We start from the raw sequence: 24,876 nt of genomic DNA, 5'->3' as shown, positions 1-24,876 counted from the left end.
GATCTTTCCTAGTTCGCACACACCTACCTTTAAGTACACGATGTCTGTACAAAAATATCCGTACGTTGTAAATAAAGAAGGGAAAAAGAGAGAGAAAAAGAGTGACGAAGGGAGAGGGAGAGAGAAAGAGAGAGAGAGGAGATTAATTTAGCTTTTCGATTAATAGACGATTATTAAGGGCGATGGGCAAGAACTTAGCATTTTACAGAATTCGCTATACAATTTGAGTAAGATAGATGCATAATCATAGGGCTTGCAGTTGAAACCGCATCTTTTAATTATTTACGTCCTTTCTTTAACGTGGCGTTTCAACGTCAAGCCGTTAGCTATTTCTCCGCTTAGACTTCCTTTCTTTTTATATATTCATGTACAGGCTAGCAAAAAACTGGCAGACGAACACGCGGTTCGTTCGCGGCTGAGAAATATATTATTATCTTACTTATATTTATATGTATATTTATATATATAAATACAGTCCTACGCGCGTGATTTTCTTTTTATCGTTCCATAACGATCTCCACAGTCTCGCGCGGTCTGTGTTTGATTGGCTTCGCTTTCCGAGTAGCAGTCTTTAAGATAGAAGTTTCTCAAACTTCTATCCAATGTATAGATACATATATATCTTATATCTCTCGTTTCTTTTCTACCATTCCTTTTTTCTCTCCTGCTTTTTTCGTCTTCGAAGAAGAACGAGAACCATTCCTGCTCGAGTCCCGTTTGCTTCGACAAGTCTTACGTATTTGGCAGTGATTCGTGCAATCTCCTGGTTACCCCTCGGTTAAGAAATCGAAGAAACGTGCAGAGTTACGCTTGGAACTCCTATTCGGACAGTCGGTTCGTCGCAAGCTGTCGACAAGGTCCTGTGGCAAATGGTTATTTGGAAACCGGGTCAAGTGACGTTCTTCAGGATCCATGGTACGAACTTGGAGATCCTGGTACACACGCCTGGCAGATTGGCCTCCGCGCAACCAATTCCCCAGGATATGATGCCAGCGAGGAAGTACCGACCGTCTTTCCCTCTTACTTGGAGAGGACCACCCGAATCACCCTGAAAATTACACGTAAGAAGCCTTTCTGAGTCTTGGAAACACGGCAAAAATTTGTTTGGTTTCAGAACAATATCAATTTTAATACGAATCTAATATTTGAAAGAATATTCATACATTGCTGTCCTGGTGGGACAACTGGAATCTTGGATATTATTTCTGTATAATAAAATATATATATACAGAAAAATAGTAAACTAAATGATAGAATATATATATAAAGTGTAAAATATAAAATGAATATGGAATTTAAAAGGGTACCTGACAAGAATCTTGGCCTCCACTCTCGTATCCGGCGCACAGGAAAATATCTGGTATGAACTCGTGTCTCCCAGCCCTCAGGAACATTGACTTACACCTATCATTACTCACTATGGGCACGGAAACCTGCAATAGATACGCAACCCTCTTCTAAATTAACAATTCCGTATCTATCTTAATGTACCTAATATACAAACTATTCAAAGTAAGTACTAGAAAATAAAAATAAGATAAATATTCGAAAACTACAGCAGGATTAAGTTTCGTATCATTAATCGTGTTAATAGAAAGGTATAAATTTATCTACAAATCCGCAAACTCATTACAAATCTTCTGTTAAAACGTGGTATACAGCGAATCGAACCTCTAAAATTGTTGAAGCTTACACTTGACAATCTTCACACAATTTTACCTCTTGCAACACAGAAGGTAGTGTACCACCTTCGCTCAATCTTCCCCAGCCGGTGACAGTTGCATTTTCGCCGATCAAAAGATCGTCAGTGGCTGGCAGGCAAATCGGCGAAATATGCGGCGCGAACGTCAATGAGCTTTCCAATCTAACCAACGCCAGATCGTATTCGTAAGTGAAGAAGTTGTACTTCGGGTGCACCACCTTCTTCGCAACTCCACGCTCAACGTAAGGCAATCGTTCTTGCACAGACGAAAAATCGTACTCGCCCACTCTAATCCGGATCTGCGAGGTCAGCAGGCTATAACAGAATCGATAACAAATATTTGTTTCGTTTTGCATTTTAGTGGCTATTGGAAGAAACAGGTAAGCTGTTCGACTCTGTATTCGGGTTAATCGAGGTTCATTTTCTATACGAGAAGCGGCAACATTTGACAACGATCTTAGATTTTCTTTTTCGCTATTTTTGTTCTATCATTTTTTGACAAATTTTGAAATTAGTATTCTGAATTATTCTTATGTGGCTTGCTTCTGAGAAATCCTATCGCGTTATTAAAATGGTGAATATTCAATTATTGGTGCTAAAGTGTAACGCTCTTTACACGATTGCTTTCGGAAAAAGAAAAACGTGACATGTCGATCGTCGTGAAAAGTTCCAAGAAGCTCGTAATTCCCTAATAATAGAACGAGGAATATTACTCACTCGTCTACACAGTGTCCCGCAGTCGCGATCCAGTTCTCGTTCAGCACCGCTCCTCCGCATCGATGAGTACTGGAGAAGCCAAAGAACGAAGTACGCCTAACAGATACTTGCCAAGGCCATCGACCGAACGGTGCGTCCTTGCCTCCAACGATCCTGGTCTCCGGTCTTGGAAACAGGGGCGGTACTCCGCACTGCATACCCTTGCTTTCAGTCGCGGCAGACACGGTTAACACCGATCCAGTTTTCGCGACTGCCTCGGTCGTAGACACTGTCGTGTCAGGTTTTGGAGTGGTCGTGGTGGTCGTGGTGGTCGTGGTCGTGGTCGTACTGGTAGTAGTTGTAGTGGTACTAGTGGTAGTTGTCGTAGAAGTGGTAGTCTTCTTTGTGGGTCTAGGCCTAGCAGAAGTCTCAAAGTGAGACGTGGTGATGTAGTGTGCTGCGCCAAGCGGTTTATGAAACTCCGTGTTCTATAAAAAAGAAATATATAATATTAGTTGGATTGGTTATCCGAGTATTTCATGCGCGATGTTGGAATTTCTTAATTTTCTATATGTGAGAGAGAATCAATGATTATGAAGAGATAGTATATATATATATATATATTGTTTACTGATATACGAATTCTATAAAGACATAATATTTTTCAATTTTGTCAATAAATTTTTCGCACAAGCCAATATTAGTTTTCTAAGATGGTAGATGGAGTTCTTCGTTCATTTTGTATCATGCTGTTCGATGGACTGTGTAATCGAGCCGAAGGCCGATCCGCCGTTTCTTTGTTGCGATTAACAGTAATCTTTGACAAAAAGTCGCGCTATGTTTTCTTTCGTTTAGCGAAACGATGTTTTTCCTGTGACGAGTACCGATAGAATCTAATTGTACCGCGGGGTACAGAGAGTATATTCTTGATCGAGGATACAACACGATGAAGCTATTGCTTAGAGGGGAACCAATCTCTAGATAAGACACGGAAGCATTATATCTTTCGTGTGAGGAAGAAGCGTTCGTGATTATGAGCAGCGTGGCAGCGGCGAGGAACCGAGGATCCTCGAGTTATTTAAGAATTCTATGATCTTATGAACACATCAAATTATGAATACATTATGAATTATGAATATTATGAATTGTAAATTAATTATGAATTACACTGATACGATCTAGCATGTGTATACGATAGCGCCTTGTTAATTGGCCACGAGTCGATTCCTTATTTGAATAGCTGGCAACACTAGACAAAATTATTAAAGGATCTTTACTATGCATGATTCTATTGCAGCAATTAAGTGAAAACAGGTGAAAAAGTAATTATAGGATCGATAGAATGACGTGTTATTCCAGTGATATTTTGATAAAGATTATTCGTAACTGCAACTTGCAAATATTTTTAAATTAAGCAGATTAGAGGTTCGACATGATGAACAAGTGATTGGACGTACTTCATGCGGTTCGGTCGGTTTGAAACTCGGCCGCGGTGGAAATGCTTCGGGCCCGTTCTGAAGAAGGCTAGGATTGTCAGTCCAGTGCGGTTTCAAGGACGGTCTCGGCGGCGTCCAACTGTTTTCCGACCAGAAATGCGAACTGCTGGTCAAAGGTTTAGTAGTCTCGGGTGAGCCCATCGGCTTTGTGGACGACAACGGTCTTTGCTTCGTGACGAACACGGGCTCTGTGGTCACATGCCAGTGAGAGGTCTGTGGCAAGGATCCGGCTGCGCTAGAATGAAAGAAAAGCTTGAAGCTGGCGCTCGAACACCGTCGTTTCGCTCGATTGTTCTAATTACTTATGGAGTAAGTTGATAAATTTGAAATTAGACTTTAATCGAGGGGCTCAAAGGAAGAAGATTGCCACACAGGACAACATTTTTCATTCGAGGAAGCTGTGGCTAAGATCATACTTCTAATAGGAAAATCTATGCTTCCGGACTTTGAAATATTATTATGCCATATTTACAGGGCATCTGATGATAAAATTCTGTATGTGAATTTATGGCTTGTACATTTGTAAACATTGAAACATATTGTTATACGTATTAGCAATACAGTATAAATTCATAATGAAAGTCTTCAGGTGAATTTTATATACTTTTAGAGTGTTTAGAAATGATACAAAAAGAATTTTCAATTAAAATTTCAAGCTACGACTTTAAGTCACGTAAAGACATAGTCGAATACCTGGTAGTGGACTGTTGACTGAAATATGTCGGTCTGACAGTGGTGGAGGTTTTCGTAACCGTGCTGGGACTATTGGGTTTTGAGATGAAATTCGGCCTGGTATCTGGCTGATCGTTCATCAGAATCGGTCGAGAGGTGGTGGTCGTTTTTATCGAAAAATATGGTTTCGAGAAGTCTGTTGTAGGTTTCGGGGATACTGGTTTGGTCGCCCATTGTGGACGTTCCGTATGAATGAAGTTCAAACTTGGATGAGGGTCCTTGACAGATTCCTGGATGGAAGATAAAACATTTCTGAATTTTATTTTCAATTCGAGTCCCTCGAGATTTAAGTATTTCGAATTTGTTAGATAATATTGGCAATTTGTGATACTACTAACTCGTAATTTGGAATTTGTAAAGCTTCATTAACCGTATACGTTCTATTGTATTATATAAAGAGCCCGAAATAAGAACAGTTATTTTTGAACGTTATTACCAAATACTCACATTTTCATCGACTGAATTAACACTGGGTCTATGTATCGACTCTTGCACGCTCAAATCAGCATCCCCGGTCTTACTATCATCCGGTCTCGACTCGGACGGTCTTTGGTTGTTAGGCCTATTGTGCCTTATACCTTCACCTTCACTGGAAGCATGTTCTTTCGCCGGTAATCTAATCACCAATGTATTGTGTCCAGTGTCCACCTTATCCTTGAATCCCTGAAGATGACTCTGAAAACTTCCATGCGTCGTATCTTTCTCTTTGATATTTGTATGCTGACCACTTTCCGGTCTTGTCTTCTGAATATTCAAGGAGTCATGATGACCAGGTTTCTTCGTATTCTGACTACTATCCTCCCAAACACCTCCAGGTCTTTTCGAATTCTGTGATCCTTTCTCCCAAAGCTCGGAAGATCCTGGTCTCCTAGTATTCTGAGATCCCTTTTCCGAAAGCTCGGAAGATCCAGGTCTCCTAGTACTTTGAGATCCCTTCTCGCACAGATCAGAGGATCCAGGTCTTCTAGTACTTTGAGATCCTTTCTCGCACAGATCCGAGGATATAGGTTTCCTAGTACTTTGAGATCCTTTCTCCCAATGAACCGAGGATCCAGATCCAGGTCTCTTGGTGCTCTGAGACCCTTTGTCCCAAGATTCTGACGAACCTGGTCTCTTCGTGCTCTGAGAGCCCTTCTCCCAGAAATTCGACGAGGCAGGCACCGCCGAAGTTTGAATTCTGTCCTTGTGATCGGACGTGGGTTTCGCGTGCGGTCTTTTTTGCAGCGGCCTAGCGGAACCGGCCGAGAGCGGTTTGTGCGGTCTGCTGGACCCTCCGGAAGACACCGGCGTCTCGGATGGATGGTGACTCGGTCTAGCGGTGCTCGAGTCCGTGACGAGGAAGCTGGAGAGGGAGGTCAACGTTGGCCTGGTCGATTCGTTGCCCAGTGCCTCCGCTAGGGTTGGTCTCAATGGATCAGATGAGGAGGATGAAGCGTGTTGATGGTACTGATGTTGGTGGTGTTGAAGATTGGACGCGGTGATCGCGTTCGTTGTCGTATTGTGCACACAACAGCTGCCGAACATGAACGTGTCCACGCACACGCCCACGTGCGTGCCCTCTGATTTAATGCACTCCCACACGAACATGCACGTGCCTTCTTTGGACTCTGGCCCGGGGACTCGACAGGGTTTCGGGGTGATTTTGTAACCTACGCATAGATGATTGACATCTTTGGTACCATATTTTAATTTTTCCGAAGTTTCTTTATGGTTAGCATTGTAAGAAGTTAAGAAACGGTCGAAGTATCTTGGATCTAGACTTTGAGACGTTCTGGGAGCTTCTATCATCCTGTCATCCAGCGTCATCCAATCGATTATTCTACGTTGGCGAATTGTATTCTAGGTGAACATGGAAGGATATGAAACAGCGGAGATAGACAATGTTATTTCACACGTTTCATGACATTTATCGACTGTTCTGTCAAACCCATATGATGAATTTGTGTCAAATATCAACCAGAAGGAGAAGGAACGTGATTTCTGTTATAGATTAGGAACGTTAAGTCGATAACTTTCATGATAGATTTTGATCCTATGAATTTTTCTTTATTCCAACATGTGTATCGCGCGTCTGCACGAAGATTAGAAGTAGGCCAATAAATGGACAATTAAATCCTTCTAATAGCAATGTTTACATCGAAACTAGAATCGATTTTAATGGCCCGTAACGATCTATTATACTAATGCCTGGCTAACGAGAATACCTCACGAACTCAATGGACGCTTATTTCCTTATCTCGAACACGTTGAACTAAACTTTCAACGATGCGCCTGTTGACCTATATCTCGTAACCGCGTAGTGCGTGATGAGTAACTGTTTAACTCATTCGATATCGTACCAACAAAGCTTTATAATTAACGCAGGCATCCTGGGACCTGCGAGGTCGCGCTGTTCGAGGAATAATCGTTTCTCTCGTTCAAGGACTAACTGCTGGATCGATAGTTCTTCGACACCGTGCGATTCTTCTTTGGATTTCGGGCAAATCGCTAATTAAAAGGACCTGGTACCATTTGAGACAGAATCCGAGTTCGGTAATTGGAGCGTCGTTAACGTGCTCAACCTTCGATAGAATCTTTCGTTGGTTGGTGAAAGTGCGCCGTGATCCTCTTGGAGTGCTCGTAGTCACGTGAAGTCGGGGACGTACGCGAAAAAAGAAAAACAAAAAGGAAAAGGATGGAAAGAAGCAAGGAAAAAGCGTGTGGTCGATCGTCGAAGTGTACGGGAGTACGTAGACCTGGGCCAGGTCGTTAACCGAGACAGTAAGAGCGCGTAAACCGACGTAAATTGTCGCGGTCTCTACCTTCACGGTCTCGCTTTCTCCTATACCACGTTACCGCGTTAATTAAAGAAAAACTTTATCGGTGGTCGACGTTCGTTCGTCTTCGTGGGGAGAAACAATGGCCGACAGCGAAGACATACAGTCTCATGGATCAGAGGACATTGTCTATGATAGTTGCAGGGGCTTGAATCGTAAGAAATAGATGACTTGGTTCCAACTATCTTGTTACGGTGAAACGATAGAATGCTTGATTGTATTTCTATCAAAAGTATACGCGAATAGAAAGCGAATATACTTCTGCTCAGAAGTCTTCAGACAAACATTTTTCAGCTAGGCCGTACGTATATATTTTTCGTTCCACGTTCTTCGTTACGTAAAATTTATATCCATCGCGAAAACAACGATAAATCACGTCAATATTAATAACTAAACTCTCCTGCAAGTTACGACTTTATAATATCATACTATGACAGATAACACTCTCTAAAGCTTCACCACCTCATCACTAAAACTACTTTACGCGACGTCCTTTGGATCCTGGATTATTCCATGAAGCTTCAAACCTTTATGGACCATCCGTGACACCTCTGTGGAGGTACAAAAGGGGCGAGAATGCTTGACTGAATTGTCTGTTGGAAATATGAAACGGAACATCGGTTTCTGTGCCACGAGTGGTTGATAGAGGATCAGTCTCTTTTGCTGGCGCACGATTTTCCGCATTGTCCCAGGTAGTAATTAAAGACGGATATTAAAGCTCGTTGTTTAGCAACGTAGAGGCGGGTAGTATGGTACTGGTACGGTAATTACGTTCACGTTCGTTATGACTGTGTACATAATGCAGCTGGTAAACGGGGATAGGAATATTATGTTACCATCGCTAAGGTAGCAGAAGATATTAATTTGCTATTAATATCGCGAGCGCGTAAGGAAAGTCGTCGAGATGAATACTTTGAATTTATCATACTTCTGTAGACAGTTTAAATGGTACGGCATACGGTACATTAATTTTCCAGCGCAATTATCGTTAGTACCAGTGCAGAAATGAGACGTGCAGATTTTCTGGTACACAGTGCAGGGTTAATGAGAAGTGGAAGACTTTTCCAGTCTTATTTCGTATCTCTGGTGGTTGTTCAGGACACAGGGAAGATGAAAGTCGCCCCCTTTGTTCGCTTTTCCTTTCCCACGGCCGCGAAGCAGACGACCGACTGCACCTTGACCGAGTTCCTTGTCCAATTAGCTGTTACACATTTTAGAGGAGTCTCAATGAAGAAAGAGAAACAGGTCTCGAACAGATGAAGGAAAGAAAGATGGAGAGTGGAGAACGTTTAACGACGAAGGGTTACAGTCAAAACTAGTCATTTCTACCTAAATGAAAAAGGTAAGTATCCGTCTGAAGTCACAGTGTGTATTTTCGATCGGAAACTGTTACTGCTTGGAAATTGGGAGAGTCAGAAGGAGAGAGAGAGAGAGAGAGAGAGAGAGAGAGAGAATGATCTAAATGCGCAGGACGTCAGGCATAGCATTAAAACGAAGGGAATCCGATTAATGGCCAGTTCTGGTTCGAAAGCATGCGAGAGAGTCTCGAGCGAGGAAGTGGTCCAGCCAAGAAAGTCAGCTCGGGGAGACACGAGGAAAGGAACGCGCCTGCTACTGAAATACTCGCGTTTAAAACCACCAAAAGGAGTATTACTGACTGTGACCTCGATTCAGCGTACTGAGGGACCTGGCGATGCCCGACCACCAGAGAATTGTGGCCACGTAACCGATCCACCGCATCCTGATCCCTGAAATCAGAAATCAGAATCATTAGAAATATATTACGTTACTTATCTGCCTCTGAGAAGCTGAATGATCAACTCTACCTTTTACAAGTTACAGAATCTCGTTGCCCAGGTACATGATTCACGTTCAATTCTCAATGAACGAACGAATAACGTTCCATCGCAAAACGCGTATTTCATCGACAGAACCGAAGGAGGACAAATTAACGCTACAAAAAGGAATGACCTTTCTTTCTTGCCGTATAAAATCCGCAAGATTGAAGAAGCTGAACCTTACGCGAATCAAGCAACTATTCATCGATGCCGTTGGTTCAACAGCTATAGAATATCAATCCTCCGCGTGTTTCCAATTTCCTGTTCGACTCATCTATTTCTTCGTCGTGGAAATACGCGACAGCCGTGTATCGACGTTTCTCGTCGCGGCTATGAAACGATATAATCCTTCCATGAAGAAAATGCGCAGCTCTAGCTCGAGGGCATTGTTACGCGCGCTACAAGGTTAATCTTCGGAAATCATGCAAATTGCGACCGGCTACCGGTGGCACAGTTGCAAAACTCTTCGTCTAATCCCATCGGGACGCGGCTACGTGTGCGTCCAGTTATCCACGGGCCGAGTTACACCTGTATGGCTCGCGTTATTGCCTATGCCACAGCTCCGGCAATTTCCGATGCACCGCTGCATACAGGTGCGCGCGTGCAGATACGTGTACGAGGCTCCTTCTGTCGCTTCTCTTCAGTTTCTGTTACTAATAAGCATGCCTAATGCCTCACGTTCCTCGCGTGCCTTGGAACCGTGCCAAAGTACGATCCCTAGGTCACATTTTCGCTCTCGATGCGAGAAATCGTGCGAAGTCGAATTTTACAGACTTTTGTAGGCTACGTTTATGCGAAGTGATAGGAGAAAAATATGCTACATAATAATTCACACTCTTCGTCCTACATAAAATAATTTTTTATTATCAAGTTTTCTATTTCTATGTAATTTAAAGTTAATTTAAATTTAATGTTTGAGAAACAAAATAATTAACAAATTCCTTCTTAATTTATTAACTAATTAATCGGAATTAATCGTAGAATTTAGAGGAATTTTAATTTCATTCTTAAGTAATTTCTTAATTTCCCAACTAATAGTTTCAACTCCTTCGTAAGTTGATTTTAATGCTTCGACCTGGATTTTCACGAACTCGTCGTTTTTCCGTAGAATAGCCTTCGTACTATAAGATAGAATGCTTAACGACCGTGTTTATCGAGAGGCATTTGCGTCCTCGGTTTAACTCGTTTCGGTTGCCTAACACTATCACAGGGTACGCGAATATTTTCTCCTTCTTTCGTTATCATTTACGTTAAAGATGAATTGCTCTCATAACGTACAAAACGTTTGATTATTTCGCCTAAAGACCAAGACTGAATTTTAAGACGTTGAAACACAGGTGACTGGAACAATCCTACCTTACTACATTTTACAACCGAAGACCAGAGAAAAATGGAGTTTCAACGATTTAATTTTAAAGTCTCGACGTCTGGTTTTTCATAATGTTATATCACTGGAACGAAATGGAATGGCGGAACAATCGTTGTTCGCGCGCCTTTCTACAGTCCCGGGCGAAAGAACTCGTCACACTGTAACGGTTTAATGAAATGTGCGATTGCACTGGACCGTTCAGCCGTGCCTTTGTACTAGAAACCTTTCACGGGATTCATAATTTTTGCGTCCGCGTCTTATGAGTCCTCCAGCGTGCTAACCTGAATTTAATGCGGCGTAATATCGTGACGAAGAGGTCAGTATGTAGTCGCGAGGGAAATCGATATATCTCCCCAAGCTCTCTTACCTCGCGATGGGTGGGGTCTCCAGAGATTCAATTAAATCGACTCTCGATTAATAAGTATTGATCGTGATAAATGCGACGCACCAGGTGCGTACGACATACGCCAAGAGTCGATCGACTTTCTGTCTTCGAACTGTGATATAGAGTGGCTCTTAGAGAAAACTCGCTGGAGTGTAGCTACTCAAGTAGTAAGTTCATTTTATTCGTCTGAAACTTTATATTTATATTCTAAAGTGGTATCGAGTGTACGTAAGAGTCAGTGACTGTTTTGTCTTCCAAGTTCGACCCTGTTGCGATTCTGAATAAGAATCGCGATTAAAAGAAAATATTAAAACTTGTCGATGTAAAAGGTAAATGCAATATGAAGAGAATCGAAATATTCTGTTGGAGGCGAAGCTTGACTATGGAAAAAGGATGAATATGAATGGAAATGAAAGATACAAGAGGGAACGAAAGAGGGCGAGGTCTGTGCGTTTGCAGCGCGTCTTTACGACGAGTCATCAGCGGCTATTATGCAAATAAATGAAACAGCATGGTAGTAAAACCGTGAGATATGGTGTAACGCACGATCGCGACCAGCTGGCCATGTTTCCACGCTGTGAAGATCCTTGCTTGAATATTACGCGAAACGGCGCTGCGTGCGTACGCGTTCACGCGCGTTTACACACGAGTCGCTTCGGTCAATTAGGGTATTGATTTAACAGGATTTCCAGCCCGACGCGAATCGCAGTGGAACGCTGTTATACAAGCGAGGGAAACTCTGACTATTCCTTTGTGAATGCCCATTTCGAGCAGTTCCTAGTTGCAAGTGTATGTAAATTAGCAAAAAGGTATTATATAATAAAGGACGAGGAACTTAAATAAGATAACAAGGATTATTTAATAAAGAAAAATGTAAATAAAGAAGAATATAAATAAAGAAATCGAAAATGTTTAATTACTAGTTGTCTCTTACGATATTGACTTTATGGTTTTGTTGTTTTGTATATCCGAACAATCGTTCAATTTATTTGACCAACTGTTTCATTTCTTCACTGTTACATAATTGCGTACGTATAACATCAAACGTAAAAAGGCTAAAAACACTTTCTTTGCTGCTCGATTCTTCTTTCCATTCAACAACATTCTTCCTCGAAAGAAGTTTCAAGTAGCCATCTGAATCTAAAGAAACGCTCCCTGATACCGCACTCTTCTCCCTTATATCCACTCTACTTCCTTTCTTCACGTTTCGCTAACAATCCGATTTCGGAACAAAGTTACAGCCCCTTGTTGCTGGATCGCAAAACCTGCGAACGCGCCGGGTACATCGTGTGAACGTAATTGAATCAGTAGCAGGTGCAGCCTGACCGATAGGAGAAAAACTCGATGATTACAGCCGGAGAGAAAGAGAGCACGAGGGCTGAAGGCGGCTTGTTACCGAATTCTGGTTTCGCATACCGGGTCATCCGGCTGACTTTCGGGGTTTTCTCGGTCGTTTTTTCAGGCAATTTGTCTCGTTGACACCGATTCCCCGGCGAAGGGAGTCCGACCATGATCTCCTCTGTTTTTTGTTCCAGCGGACGGATGCGGTTTTATCGTGTCTCGTATTTCAACGGCGACACACGCCAGACCGAACGGACGATCCGCCGAACCGAGCAAAATCGATATTCGATAAAAATTCACGTCGCGCCAATGTGAAAGCTTTTGTATCCCTTAGTGAGAAATCGATTTTTCTCTTCCTCTCGAAAGATTGAATGGGAACGGCGAGTGGAGCATCAGCGAAGAATGTGCCGCGAATGTTATCGAGGATCTCGAGCAACCGTACCTACGAGTCTAAAGCCGTGTCCACGCTGAAGTAAATAGGAGCAACGTTTTTTTGTTGCTGCATACTTCGAACGGTGTTCGACAAATATCAAATCGCAGAAATATTTTGTTTATATCGTAGACCATGACGCTGCAGATTACAACAACGTGGTCGGAAAAACGTAACACGTGACGAACAAAAATATTTCCTTTTCCTCCATCTATCGTTTTCGTTGTATCGTAATAAAGATGTTTTAATAATAATACGACCTGTAAAGTCGTGTTTAGAGTTGTATATAAAGTTCTAATACAGTAGACTATGGAAATGATTCGCGGTTAGACGGTTAAAGCTGGATCGTTTTTCCGAGATGTGCTTTGAAATTCGATCGATCCTTCCAAAGGTGAATACGTACTCGAATGCAAAGTGGTCTCGGTCTAACGGCCACGAGCGTCCATCCAGAGTGATATTTCTCGGCGTGGCCGTAGCTCATTATCATTTTAAGCGAATCACGCTCGCGATCGCGGTGCAGAAAACGGTGGTATGCTCGCGGCGAATCGTTTAGTCTCAAAACATTGATTCGCGTTCAACGGCCGTGCGTCGGCTTGAACGCACGTCAACACGTTTCACGGCACATAAATCAACCGGCGCTGTTCGATTGTTGGCCACGCTTTCGAAGAAAGCTTGCCCATCTGGGTCGATTCCTCTTGATTTATGCCGTCGTTTTACGCGATCATCGCGCGTCGCGAAAGCTTCCAACGGTGATCGCGTGCCGACCATTCAACGACACGTTCCACGGAAAACATCTTTTCACGCGTCAAGGTTTATGAGCGTTATATCTCAAACGGCATCTCTCATTTTATACACTCCATTTACTGGCTAATGGAATCTTCGAACGAACTTCTGTTCGTTTCGAGATCTTCAGATACAGAATTTTCTGGGAAAATAGTGACCACGCCAATATACATGTACGTACAGCAAGTTTGATTATATATTCCGTGCAAAGTTGAATATTCAATTTTAAGATGTTGAAGATTATGCGATAAAATAACGCTATCTTGCTATGTACGTAATAGTTTGTCCAATTATTATTTGCAACCGGAATCCTTGCCACTTAATTTCGACTGAAGAGTAAAGATACGAAACAATGCACAGTACGGCGTTTGAACGAGAATTTGGGACAGGAACTTGATATCAAGTGATTCACTCGACGCGAGTAAGAGTCTGTTTATCAAATCTTTGCTACTATTTTCCCTATTTGCTGACTCGGTTGAAATGTCTTGAATATTTATTTCTTTGTCTAAGTACACATGATGACGTTTAAATAAATAGTGTCGACGCTTGGAACCCTACCCTCTGTTTTGTCAGATACAGCCTGACATTTAGTATATTTAGCATAAAATTAGACATATCTCTGCTCAAATTATCGAGTGAGCAAATTTTCAAGTGATTAGACTTTGATCTACAAACGATGTTTATTGGTCTTCTATTGATTTTTGAGAGTATTGCCGTTTACGTTTCTATTACCTGTACTTACGGGCTGACGATATCATCGAATAATAAGATTAAGATCGAGCAGTGATTATATCGATTTTTGTCCATTGTATGCCACATTGTACAATGTTACGATGTAGGATAATTTATCGGTGCTAATGGTCAGGTTGGTGCGTGGGTGACCGGTCGATAGGCGGTTCGAAAGCTCGTAATCTCGCAGTTTGATCCATGGTAACGCCTGGAAATACGAGAGGTCACGCGAGCCCTGTCTGAGGATGTTCCTGTTTGCAGGAGAAAATGCGGTGTGCCGTACGCATGATGGCTGATTCTACTTGCCAGCCAGGCTGTGCCACTGGAAACCACTACCGAGGGACACGCGACGACGATCGAACCCCGAAGTGGTATGCAAACATCAATTTCGTATCCGGAAGCGGCGACTACCTTGCTTGAACTTGCCAGACTAAGAATTATTTCTTTGAGACTGCACGATGGTTGCTGTTTTCTCTTCTTCGTGACTTTTATTGCCCCTTTGTTCTAGGATGTTTTAATATATTCTCGATTTTATGTGGAACGCACGAGTATCTGTAATTAGTAGATTCTGGATGTTCTTGCTGTTTATATATTTTTATAAATACTAGCTTTTTCTTATTTCATAACTACGACACGTTTACCTTGCATATATTGTATACTTCCACATGTTACGTGTATTTTCTGCATTATTGCACATTTAATTATATAATTATATTACATATTATAATGTATATACTATATTACATATAATTAATTATATTTACATATTTAAATACATAAATAAATGTCGTAATTGCATGAAAATCCAAAATTTAGTAATTAATATTTTTCCTGACAATTTTCACGTAAAATTTCCAAGTTTCTGAAGTCGTAGTCAAATGGGAAGACTGTTGAGAATAGACGAAGATTGATCAAAGGAAAATAAGCTGAAAGGTATCGAGAAAAGAGAGCTGTGGAATATTTTCCAATTCCATCCTACGAGATAAGAAAACTTTGCCAAGTATTGACACCCACCAGGTCGGTAGAACATACATCCTCGAATAGAAAGTTTCGATGGAAAATGAACGATTCGTAGGTATGTGGGAAAAAGAAACGGCTAATATGAAACAGTACCGCGTCGTGGAATACTGTTCTTGTTTCCCAAACGTACCGATCATTCCATTTTGCTTCGTAGAAAATCATCTTTTCCTCTCCAGCAATCGTAATTTCGATTTCTATTTTTCCTCGCGTCCCCTATCAAATGAAAACGAAAGTTCTGTACCACGAAACTGACTCAGGACGAGCTCCTTACGCAACCCGTCACCGATATTGGACGAAATTTGAATTTTTATAGGAACGACTAGCGAGATTGAGCTCGCACATGGAGATGGAACTTGTTTCTGCCATATACGGAAATAGACGGAAATATGAACAAACGATATTACTGGTAAAACTAAATTTGGAACTATTTGCATTTATGTTGAACCATTTTGACTATTTTTCTAGATTAATATTAAAACAAGATCACTTAGCATCGTTAATCATCTCAACAGGCAATATCTTAATTGTTTTCCTTACAGATTATAAACGGTTCCGCTTCCTTGGTTGTTTTATTCACGCTATTCCTATTTTATACCATTAATTACTATATTATTTATTCCTCTGTTATCTACTCCTACATTCTTCCGCTTATTTAGCGATTTGCACGAAACAGTCATCTTCTATCAGCTACAACGACATCTCGATATATACATATATGATCGATATAAGAATCGAAATACGAAAAGAAAGACCAAGACAATAGAACGAGTAATAAGGAGAAGAGAAAAAGAAAAGTCAAGGAAGAGGAACGCTCGAGGAACAGAATGCGTGTGTCCCTGGCGGTTGCAGAGGAACTGGGCCGTGGTCTCGTGTTACTCGTCTCCCGCATGGCGCACGAGCGTCCGCAAAAAGTGACACATATTTCAGGGCAACGAGAACTCGACTGACCGCGAGCACGCGGAACATATCCGGCAGACAATTTTCACGGTCGATTCCATTGATCTTCGTATCTTCCTCGCCATAATCTACCTTTTGCCTCCGAGACAAATTTTGCTTTTACAAAAATTCTTCTCCGTACCTTCACTTTTTAAGGTGTGTTCGTCATTCGCTCTTAATCTTATAATACCATCGCAACACACAATATTCATTACACATTTTTGTTCTTCTATTCAACTATCTCTAAGCAGTTTTGCGTTATTTATATTATTTGGTAATTTTTTGAGATGAAAAGATTGAAGTTACTCGATACTAGGATTCCTCCAATTAAATTCTAATCATAGAAGATTAAGATATCTAAGTTTAATGTATAAAAGAATCGTATACAGCTACATATAGGGTTAAATCAGGGCTGTTGATGCTAGTGGAGATTGCAAGAATATTTGAAGGCGAAGAGGGACGAATTTTATAATCGACTTAATGGTTAAAGATCGATCGGACAGGTTGATCGTTTCGAGGTTGGTTACTGGAAGCGATTCGATCGGACTGGACCGAGACCGTTAAGCGTCCAGTGGTGAGGAAAGAAACTACTGCTCTACCTTACATGCTTCGAATAGTGTTCCGATCGGTGGCCTCTCTGGGGCAAGGTCAAGAAGCAAAGAGTATAAAACTGTCGCTGACTGGTGTTTCCTGGCCGACTAGACATTACGAGAAACCGTGTGCAGCAAAAAGCACACGCACCACATGACCTACTGATCCAACGGATTTATCTGATCGTAAAGTCTAATCTCGTAGAATTTATCTCAATTATTCTTCCATCAATTTCCAAGTCGTTTGGTATAAGGATCAAATTTTTAACGTGGGAAGTCTCGAGCATTCCACGCTAGGATATGTGTGATAGCAACTTTGGAATTCTCGTAAATTATTTGTCTACCGATACTTAAGCTACTTAATACAGAGTATCGGGATTAAATTCTTATGAGAACGAGCTGGTAAATTATTCTTCGACCCTTTCAGGCTATTCGCTATGCAATTGCTTTAGGATTAAATCTTCAATGTGAAAAATGTCGAGTACTCTATATCAGAGAGAGATAATAGTTTTAGAATTTTTTACGCCACTTTACGGAGAACTGCGTCAGGATGAAAGTTTTATAGTTTCATAAATTATTCTTCAATCTTCTTTTCAGGCTACATAGCATTGTATCGGAATTAAATTTTCAAGATAAAAAGTACGAAGCCTTTTATACCAAAGGACAGTATTCCTAGAATTTCTACAAATATTATTCTCATCCTTTTACCCCATTTGTTACAAAATTGCATCCGCTTCAAATTCTTACGATGTTATAAATTATTCTTCGACCTTCCTTGCAGACCACTCAGCGCGCAATTGCATCAGGATTAAATTTCCAAGATGAGAATCGTCGAGCGTTCTATGCTACAGAATACAACGGCAATTTAAAAATTTCTGTAGGCTATTTTTCAACCAGTTTGTAAATTACTTGCTACGAAATTGTGTTACGATCGAATTTTATAACCGAAGACTACTTTCAATTCTTTTAAATTATATTTCAACCTTCTTTTCAACGCCAAGTATTAAATACTCTCTGTTAAAAAGCAACATTGTCCTTAGAACTTCCGAAAATTATTACGTATCAAGTTTTTAGACCGCTTAATATAAAATTGCACGAGCCACAAACATTGTTATAATAAAAATTTTCTAAATTATCTTTCTAAAGTATCTTTCCGGGGGATTCGGTGTGCAATTTCATCAGGATCGGATGTTCAAGATGTAAATCGTGGTCGCGTGCAGTATGAAACCACGGCGGGCAATTTTAAGGATGCTTCGTAGAAGTTCTCGTGGTGCAATGTGAATTCTTGAAACGCTCGAAACCATTGGGACACGCCATGCCAGTCGTGAAATCGAGGCGCGGATGCACTCGGCGCAGCAGTTGTGTTTATACATACTTTCTGCAACGGCGATAGTAAACGTCGGCGCGGCCAAGCTTCCATTAACATTCATAGTCGCGACGAGGTTTCATAATGCTCGTGGCTCTCTAGCGACTTCCTAAACACGTGCCGGGATCTCTACGTGACGAGTTTTCGTGAACGAGCTCCGGGGAAGGCCCGATGTACCCATTAAAATTTATACTCAAACGTTTTCGGCCTGTCTGCCAGGCGTAAATAAACGCAAATAGGGTACAATCGTCCTATTCCCGATAGCGAGCTCGCCATTGAATACTAAAAAGTAATTACGAAATGAAAACCTTGACCACTCCAGAAATCCTCTTCGAAACAATTTTTAAATTTGTATGAAAATACGCGCACAATGTTTAAAATCGAATATTAAATATGATTACTCTTAATCGTTTAATACCAGAAATAACACACAGTCAAAGCGAGTAATTCTATGAATTGATGTTTCTGTGAATTATTGTATATGTGCAGTTATATTTTAGTTAAATTGCTACAATTTTTCTATGTTCCTTAGACTCTGTCTTCAAGCATGATCATTTTTCTTGCCATTCTATTCCGACACAAACGTCACAGGGCCATTCCATGGCCGCTGCTCGGCAATGTTACTATACGAACTCAGCCAGCTATGAATTTTCTCGTATGCTACAAAACTTGTATTACAGTCCACACTCCATTGTATTGTACTGTCTCATAGGACAAGTCGTTCATATACCAGAAAACAGCCCTCAAACTCGAGCCCTCAATCTAGAACCGGGGTGGGAGCAACCTTATCTTCCACAGCCTGCGATAACAATTTTCTTTTGTTATTCTCAGGAGTAGTCATACTCTGGAACTCGTACTTTTATGTGTGTTTCTCTACCATCTCTACCAATGATAATATTTTCTTCAATAAAAGAACTATCCGTCTTTAATGTATACTTAAATATGTTATATTGTACAAAGTTAATTAAAACTAAAATAATATGACAAAAAATAAATAAGTATATGTAATCATGTTTCTATCTGAATGAACGTAAACACAAATAGTGCCAAAAGACTTGGATATTTTTAATAATCGTTCGTTTCTGATCAATTCGATTGGTTTGGTGTTGTGATGAACGATCAATTTGATTCTAGTGCTGATGAATAAATGAATGTATATATTTATACTTCAGTTGAAAGTAAATAAATCCATTTTATTGCAGGCTATATTAATTAAAGTCTATCTCGATGTAAATTATAGTATCGAATTTCAAATCTAATGTTAAATTAATAAGGTATGATGAATCCATAAAATGCGTGCATATACTTTTGTAAATACTTATCTCTTGATTCATTCTTACTATAAGAATGTTCTATCACTTTTCAAGGCACCTCACGTGCATCCTGATAATTCATTACTGAGGCATTAATCCTAATTTCCGCGAGTTCCTGCACGATAACCGTGTTCCCGCGGAGGCGCGTCATTCCTCAAAGAAATGTTCCGTAACGAGTAGCGGTTATCATAGCGACTCGTTCCCATTTCAACGTTAATCGTCCCGACCGTGAAATATTTCTACGCGAATCGCAGAAACGCGCATGAAGAGCCGGTGTCGTCCGCAAAGGTTAAACGCGCCTTTCTATTGTGCCGGCATAGTGCGAGGTCAGATTTGAAGAAGGAGCTAACCACAATTTAACCTCGTTATCCACACGCGCTGATACACTGCTGATTAAGAGAAAAGAACGCGTCAATTAACCTACTAACAGGCCAATTAAACGGCCCCGGACCTAACGGGGACAATGTCGATGCGCAAGGACCCGCGACGAACTTAATCAACATTTTTCGATGGCGCATCGTTGAGGAAATGAAACGAGAAAATAAAAAAGAAGACCAATTTGGTGCGAGTTTCTAAGGGGATTGAAAACGCGTTTAAGAAACAGCCATTGGTTCTAAAGTGTCAGCTGTTGAAATTACGATCAGATTACGGCCACTTGCTACTATTTAGTTTAAGACATTCGAGCCTGCTGTATGCAGGATAAAAGCTAAAACTCGACAAGATTGAAACTCGACGCTGACCGAATAGCGTGAACAATCGGTAAGTAAAGTAATTTAAGAAGTCGGTATTGTTTTTATGAAAAATTAACGCGTACGTATGTTCGAGAAATGGACGATTTAATCTTATATTTCTTCGGAAATAATAGCAGGTATTTGTTTATGTAGAGGCGTTTTGTCACATTTTACTCGATTACCGTGTTGCAAAACACCCAAGATTAAAATAACCATTATTTTCTGTCATGTTTTATTCATAATAATGATTATGAATAGCAGTTACGAAGTGGCTAGTATGTAATAACAATTTAGTATGTTTTAAGAAAACAAATAAAGAATTACCACAACATACTTTTTTCACTGATACTTCTTCAAAAATGAAGCATATTGTGTAATTTTATAGAACGATGTATGTACGAGCGATCTAACATAAAATTTAAAACGCTGCTAAGAATTTTCTTCTCGTTAACCGCGGACTCGATAGTTTTTCTTAAAGTTACTTTTATACCACGGTGTATAGCCTGATTATAAGAGACCGTAAAACGAAGAAGAACGATCGTCGATAATTGGTACGTAAATCGCAATACGAAGACGGAGAATCAAATTGCCGTTTGAGAAGCTGTCGTTGCGCCCCTATACATCGTCATTATGCGTTGGCTAATAATCCGTGATGGACTGCAATTAGCGATCTGATACCGTACGTGGCTCGTACGCGTCTCGTGACACGGTCGTCAAATTAATTAGCCCCTGATTAAGCAACCGATTTTATGACAATCCTTTCGCAGACAACGAATCGAGATAGAATGGTGATTTTTAGTGTCTCGATGTTACGAATCGAAAACATTACGAAATATCTTAATTTCTTCCAGAAGTGAAGAAGATACCTTCATCTCCTTGATCCATCTGTGTTATTCGTCGGTTTGTTGAATCTCGATAGAAATCGCGAGCAACAAACCGTGATGAAACGATTTAGGATGTTGAGTCTACGAACCGAAGCCATTACGAGATGTTTTAATATTTTTTGACCGTGGCATTTCATTTCACTGGGATACTCAGTCCTTATGCACGTTCCTCATTTTTATTTCATCGAGTGTCATTATTTCGCACTTATGATGTATGTCGTGTACTTGAAGATTTAATACGGGCTCATCTAACATTAAACGATACTAAAATATTTCATTGTACTTGTTTGGCTTTTTTAATTGTTCGATGATAGAATTTAAACGTTAATTCGCGATTAACGTCACTGAAGGGTTAAGAAGACCATAAGATGTCTTTATGCTATCTGAACATACGCAAAGGATATCTTATCTTTATCCATTTTATCCGTTTAAGAGAATTATTTGAGATCGAAAAGGGTTAATCCGCCCGAAAAGCCAGCAAGAGGAATTTTTCAGTTCCTCGATTCTCCTCTTATTTGTCGATTTGTCTATATTCAATAGGGATCATGTATCCCTTTCTTTGTCCTTTATTCTTAAGTTCGTTCTTCCGTAATGCTTTGCGAAAATCATCGGTTTCCGAGTTCACGAATGATTCCACCTATAGACTCGCTGCTTGATTCCGCGGTAATTTAATTTATGTCTTTCCTGGCTTGTTCAGTTGCAGGCGTTCGCGCAGTTTTAACAAGCGGGCGTAGCAGAGCTTTGCAGGAAATGGAGGATGATTAAGGGGAGCAGAAGAAGAAGCGAGTTCGTCAGCCTGGAATTTGGTTGTTACCGCTGCCATGGGAAAGGCTGTTCGCTTTCGAGTGTGCCACGACTAACGATTTCTCATTATTATCCCGCGTATCGTCCATTCTCACGCTGATCCGAACAAATCCTTCCTCCCCATTTCGCTATATTCTATCTCTTCGTACTTTATTCCTGAATCGAGAACGAAATTAAAGTACAGTAGTCCTGTCGACGAAAGAGGAACTGGTAAGGAAGAAGGTACCCGACCAAGGGTAAGGATCGAACACTTGGATATTCAACTATTTATCGAGGATATTCGAAGACGCGTTGATCTAACAAGTAGATTGGTTGACCAAACAAAGTTTTTGTCTAGGGCTGAACGCGTAGAAATCGTACGAACTACTGTTAATCGACTCGTAGGGTGCGAATGCCGAGCGAATTGGAGCGAATCGTAATTGGCCGGCGGTTTTTGCGCGATTTATGTCTCTTAATAAACTGCCCCGCGTATTCATAATCCACCGTGTTATTTGCGAGGCGCGCGAGACCGCTTTTTGCCCCGGTTCGTTTCGGGACGCGAGCACGGCGTAGACGTTGTCGATGATGTACAGTTACTCAATCGCGGAAAGAGAGAAGAAGCCAGCGGCCTTCGAGGCACGTACAGGAGGCATCGATGCGTGTTTTGCTTGCCACTGTTCGCCAAACGACGACAGCGGCGGTGGCGGCGGCGGCGACGACGTCGACACTCGGGAACGCGTTATCTCGGATACAAAGACAACGACGACGACACCGACGATCGACGGCGAATCGAACGATAAATCGTCGATTATCGGCGAACCACGTAGGCCACCGCTGCTAATTCGAGTCGCAGTGGACGACGGTTTGCTGACAATAATTAAAATTCTTGCGAAGCCAACGATATCGAACATCTCGGCTCGTCATTCACGATCCACGCAGTCCTCTCTTTCGCATCGATTAAGCGCGGAATCACCGTCCATTAATTCTATTCATAGAGAGTCGCGGAGACCAGTTTCTCGTACACCGAACGCGACCTGAACGCGTACGAATCTGCCACGCGGGCACTAAGCTCGCTACGACCAGGTATCGGAGCTTGCTTGCCTGATACCAGATAGCACGCCCGGCTAATAAACTGTTTCGCGATCTCTGGCTACCGAGGCCATTTGCCCGTTAAACGACCTGTTCCAACTATGACGATTTTTGGAGATTCTGTTAGAGAAATTATAGTTGCCTTATTTTTGTTACATTGCTTGAGTTCTACGGTAGCTACTGGGATGTTTTATATTTTTCCAGTCGAGTAACTGCATTATGAATTGACCGTGACCAATGTAAGTTTAAATTTTAGATTATAGACTTTAGATCATAAAAGAGAAAATTAGGAAAGCAAACGATTGAAAATTAAAAAAATCCCGAAGAGGAATCCTTGCAATCTTTTCAACTGAGGATCTCTAATTGCCATGGAACTTTGCTCACTCGTACACTTTGTGATTCTATTTACAAAAATAACCAGCTATCGGATATTGCAGTATCGGATACTCAAATATCTGCATTCCTTTTATCAATGAATCATTCTCCACATTCCCTAAAACGCGTCTCTATTACTCTAGCCTGGCAAAACGAAAATAAAGGTACTCCCAACGATCTTTAATTCCCGTTACGCGTACACTAATATAATTACCACAAGACAGAACCAGTTATTGAACGCGAACGGAAAAAGAGAAAAATAATCGGGCACGCGTGTTCCCTCGTGCTCACAATAAGCTCGCGAAGGATCTTACGTATGTCGAACCTGTGAAATTTCAAGATTGACCAGGATGTCGTTCATTAACGGGGGCTCCCATTAAATGGAGACGTTTTATTGATCAATAAATTCTTCTAGATGATAGAAGACGAAGCGAACAAGTCGGCTACGCAACGATCTTCGTGAAACGGTGGCCCCTCTGCGGGTGGAACGCACGATAACTCGGCGTTTTTGCCGCGATAGGCGCGAAATCAAGCCATCGGGATCCCGTTGCACCGCGACGGAAAAAGGAAGAATGCGCCGCAGAGTTCGCCGTGAGATAACGCCCTGGTAACTTCCTATAAAACGGTGGCGATCGATGGCGGGCGCCCCGACGACGTCATTCGATCGATCAGGAATGATCGAGGACGACGATCGGTGAATACGAGGATCAACCTGTCCATAGAAATGTCCGCGCTTGATTTGCTAGCTTTCGCTTCGTTGGACCGACAGGATTCCCTGTTTTTGTGCATCTTTTATCGCATAGGCCGAGTTTCTGGAATTTCAGAGTTCGTCTAATTTAGATGGATAGATGTATTTTATAGGCTGAGTCTTTGGGGGTTCAGAATTTATCTAGTTTAGTTGTATAAATACCTACGTTCATGTTTAAAAGTTTTTATGTGCTTTATCGCTGGACGAAACAAAAAAATTGGAGAAAATAAATTCTTTCGCGTTTGATACTGGTGGATGTAGAAATAACGAAACAAATCTTATCGAGGGAATTACATAATAATTATGGTCGGCAGCGTATAAAGTATAAATTTAGAATATCTTTCCATATAAATAGAACTCGACGCAGGCTTTCAATGCGAAATGTAGAGTGTCACGCTACTGGACGTCCAAACGCATAGATCAGCAACGAATCAGCAATTTATTATACACAATTAAACTAATAGCATTTATTTTATTCGTAGTAACAACGCTACGGTACATCGAACGGGTCGATAATGACAATACTCGGCTACTGGAACGAGCAAGGAGAAACGCCGGGTCACGATACGACACGCCAATTGAAACTGATAGCTCGCTTCAAGACAGAGGCAAATTTACTGTGTATCCAGTATTATCTATAAACGTGCATGTCTACCACTTTTCTTTCGACTCCCCCGAGCTAGACTTTCGTATTTAATGCCGGTTTCACACCGATGGGAACATA

General features: G+C 41.2%; 1 protein-coding gene across 3 annotated transcripts in view; it reads right to left on the bottom strand.

Annotated features, from left to right (window-relative positions):
- Nucleotide 1: 1 nt before the first annotated feature.
- LOC117157233 (uncharacterized) overlaps nt 2-24,876 on the bottom strand; it is a 56,736-nt gene continuing 31,861 nt past the window's right edge. Inside the window, exons 2-9 of one of the 3 annotated variants that reach the window (XM_033335124.2) lie at nt 9,107-9,190; nt 5,074-6,275; nt 4,588-4,856; nt 3,856-4,129; nt 2,420-2,886; nt 1,720-2,017; nt 1,308-1,433; nt 2-1,048 (exon numbers count right to left, since the gene is read on the bottom strand). In XM_033335124.2, coding sequence (XP_033191015.1) covers nt 890-1,048; nt 1,308-1,433; nt 1,720-2,017; nt 2,420-2,886; nt 3,856-4,129; nt 4,588-4,856; nt 5,074-6,275; nt 9,107-9,182 — 2,871 coding nt within the window. In that variant the 5' untranslated portion in view covers nt 9,183-9,190 and the 3' untranslated portion in view covers nt 2-889. Of the gene's footprint in view, nt 1,049-1,307; nt 1,434-1,719; nt 2,018-2,419; nt 2,887-3,855; nt 4,130-4,587; nt 4,857-5,073; nt 6,276-9,100; nt 9,191-24,876 lie in introns of all 3 variants that reach the window. The other 2 variants (XM_033335123.2, XM_033335119.2) reach the window with 2 other exon arrangements.

The sequence above is a fragment of the Bombus vancouverensis genome, chromosome 15, assembly GCF_051014615.1.
Source record: "Bombus vancouverensis nearcticus chromosome 15, iyBomVanc1_principal, whole genome shotgun sequence".
Taxonomy (NCBI): Eukaryota; Metazoa; Arthropoda; class Insecta; order Hymenoptera; family Apidae; genus Bombus; species Bombus vancouverensis.
Note: the sequence above shows the minus strand (reverse complement) of the source record. Positions and strands in the feature narration are given on the sequence as shown.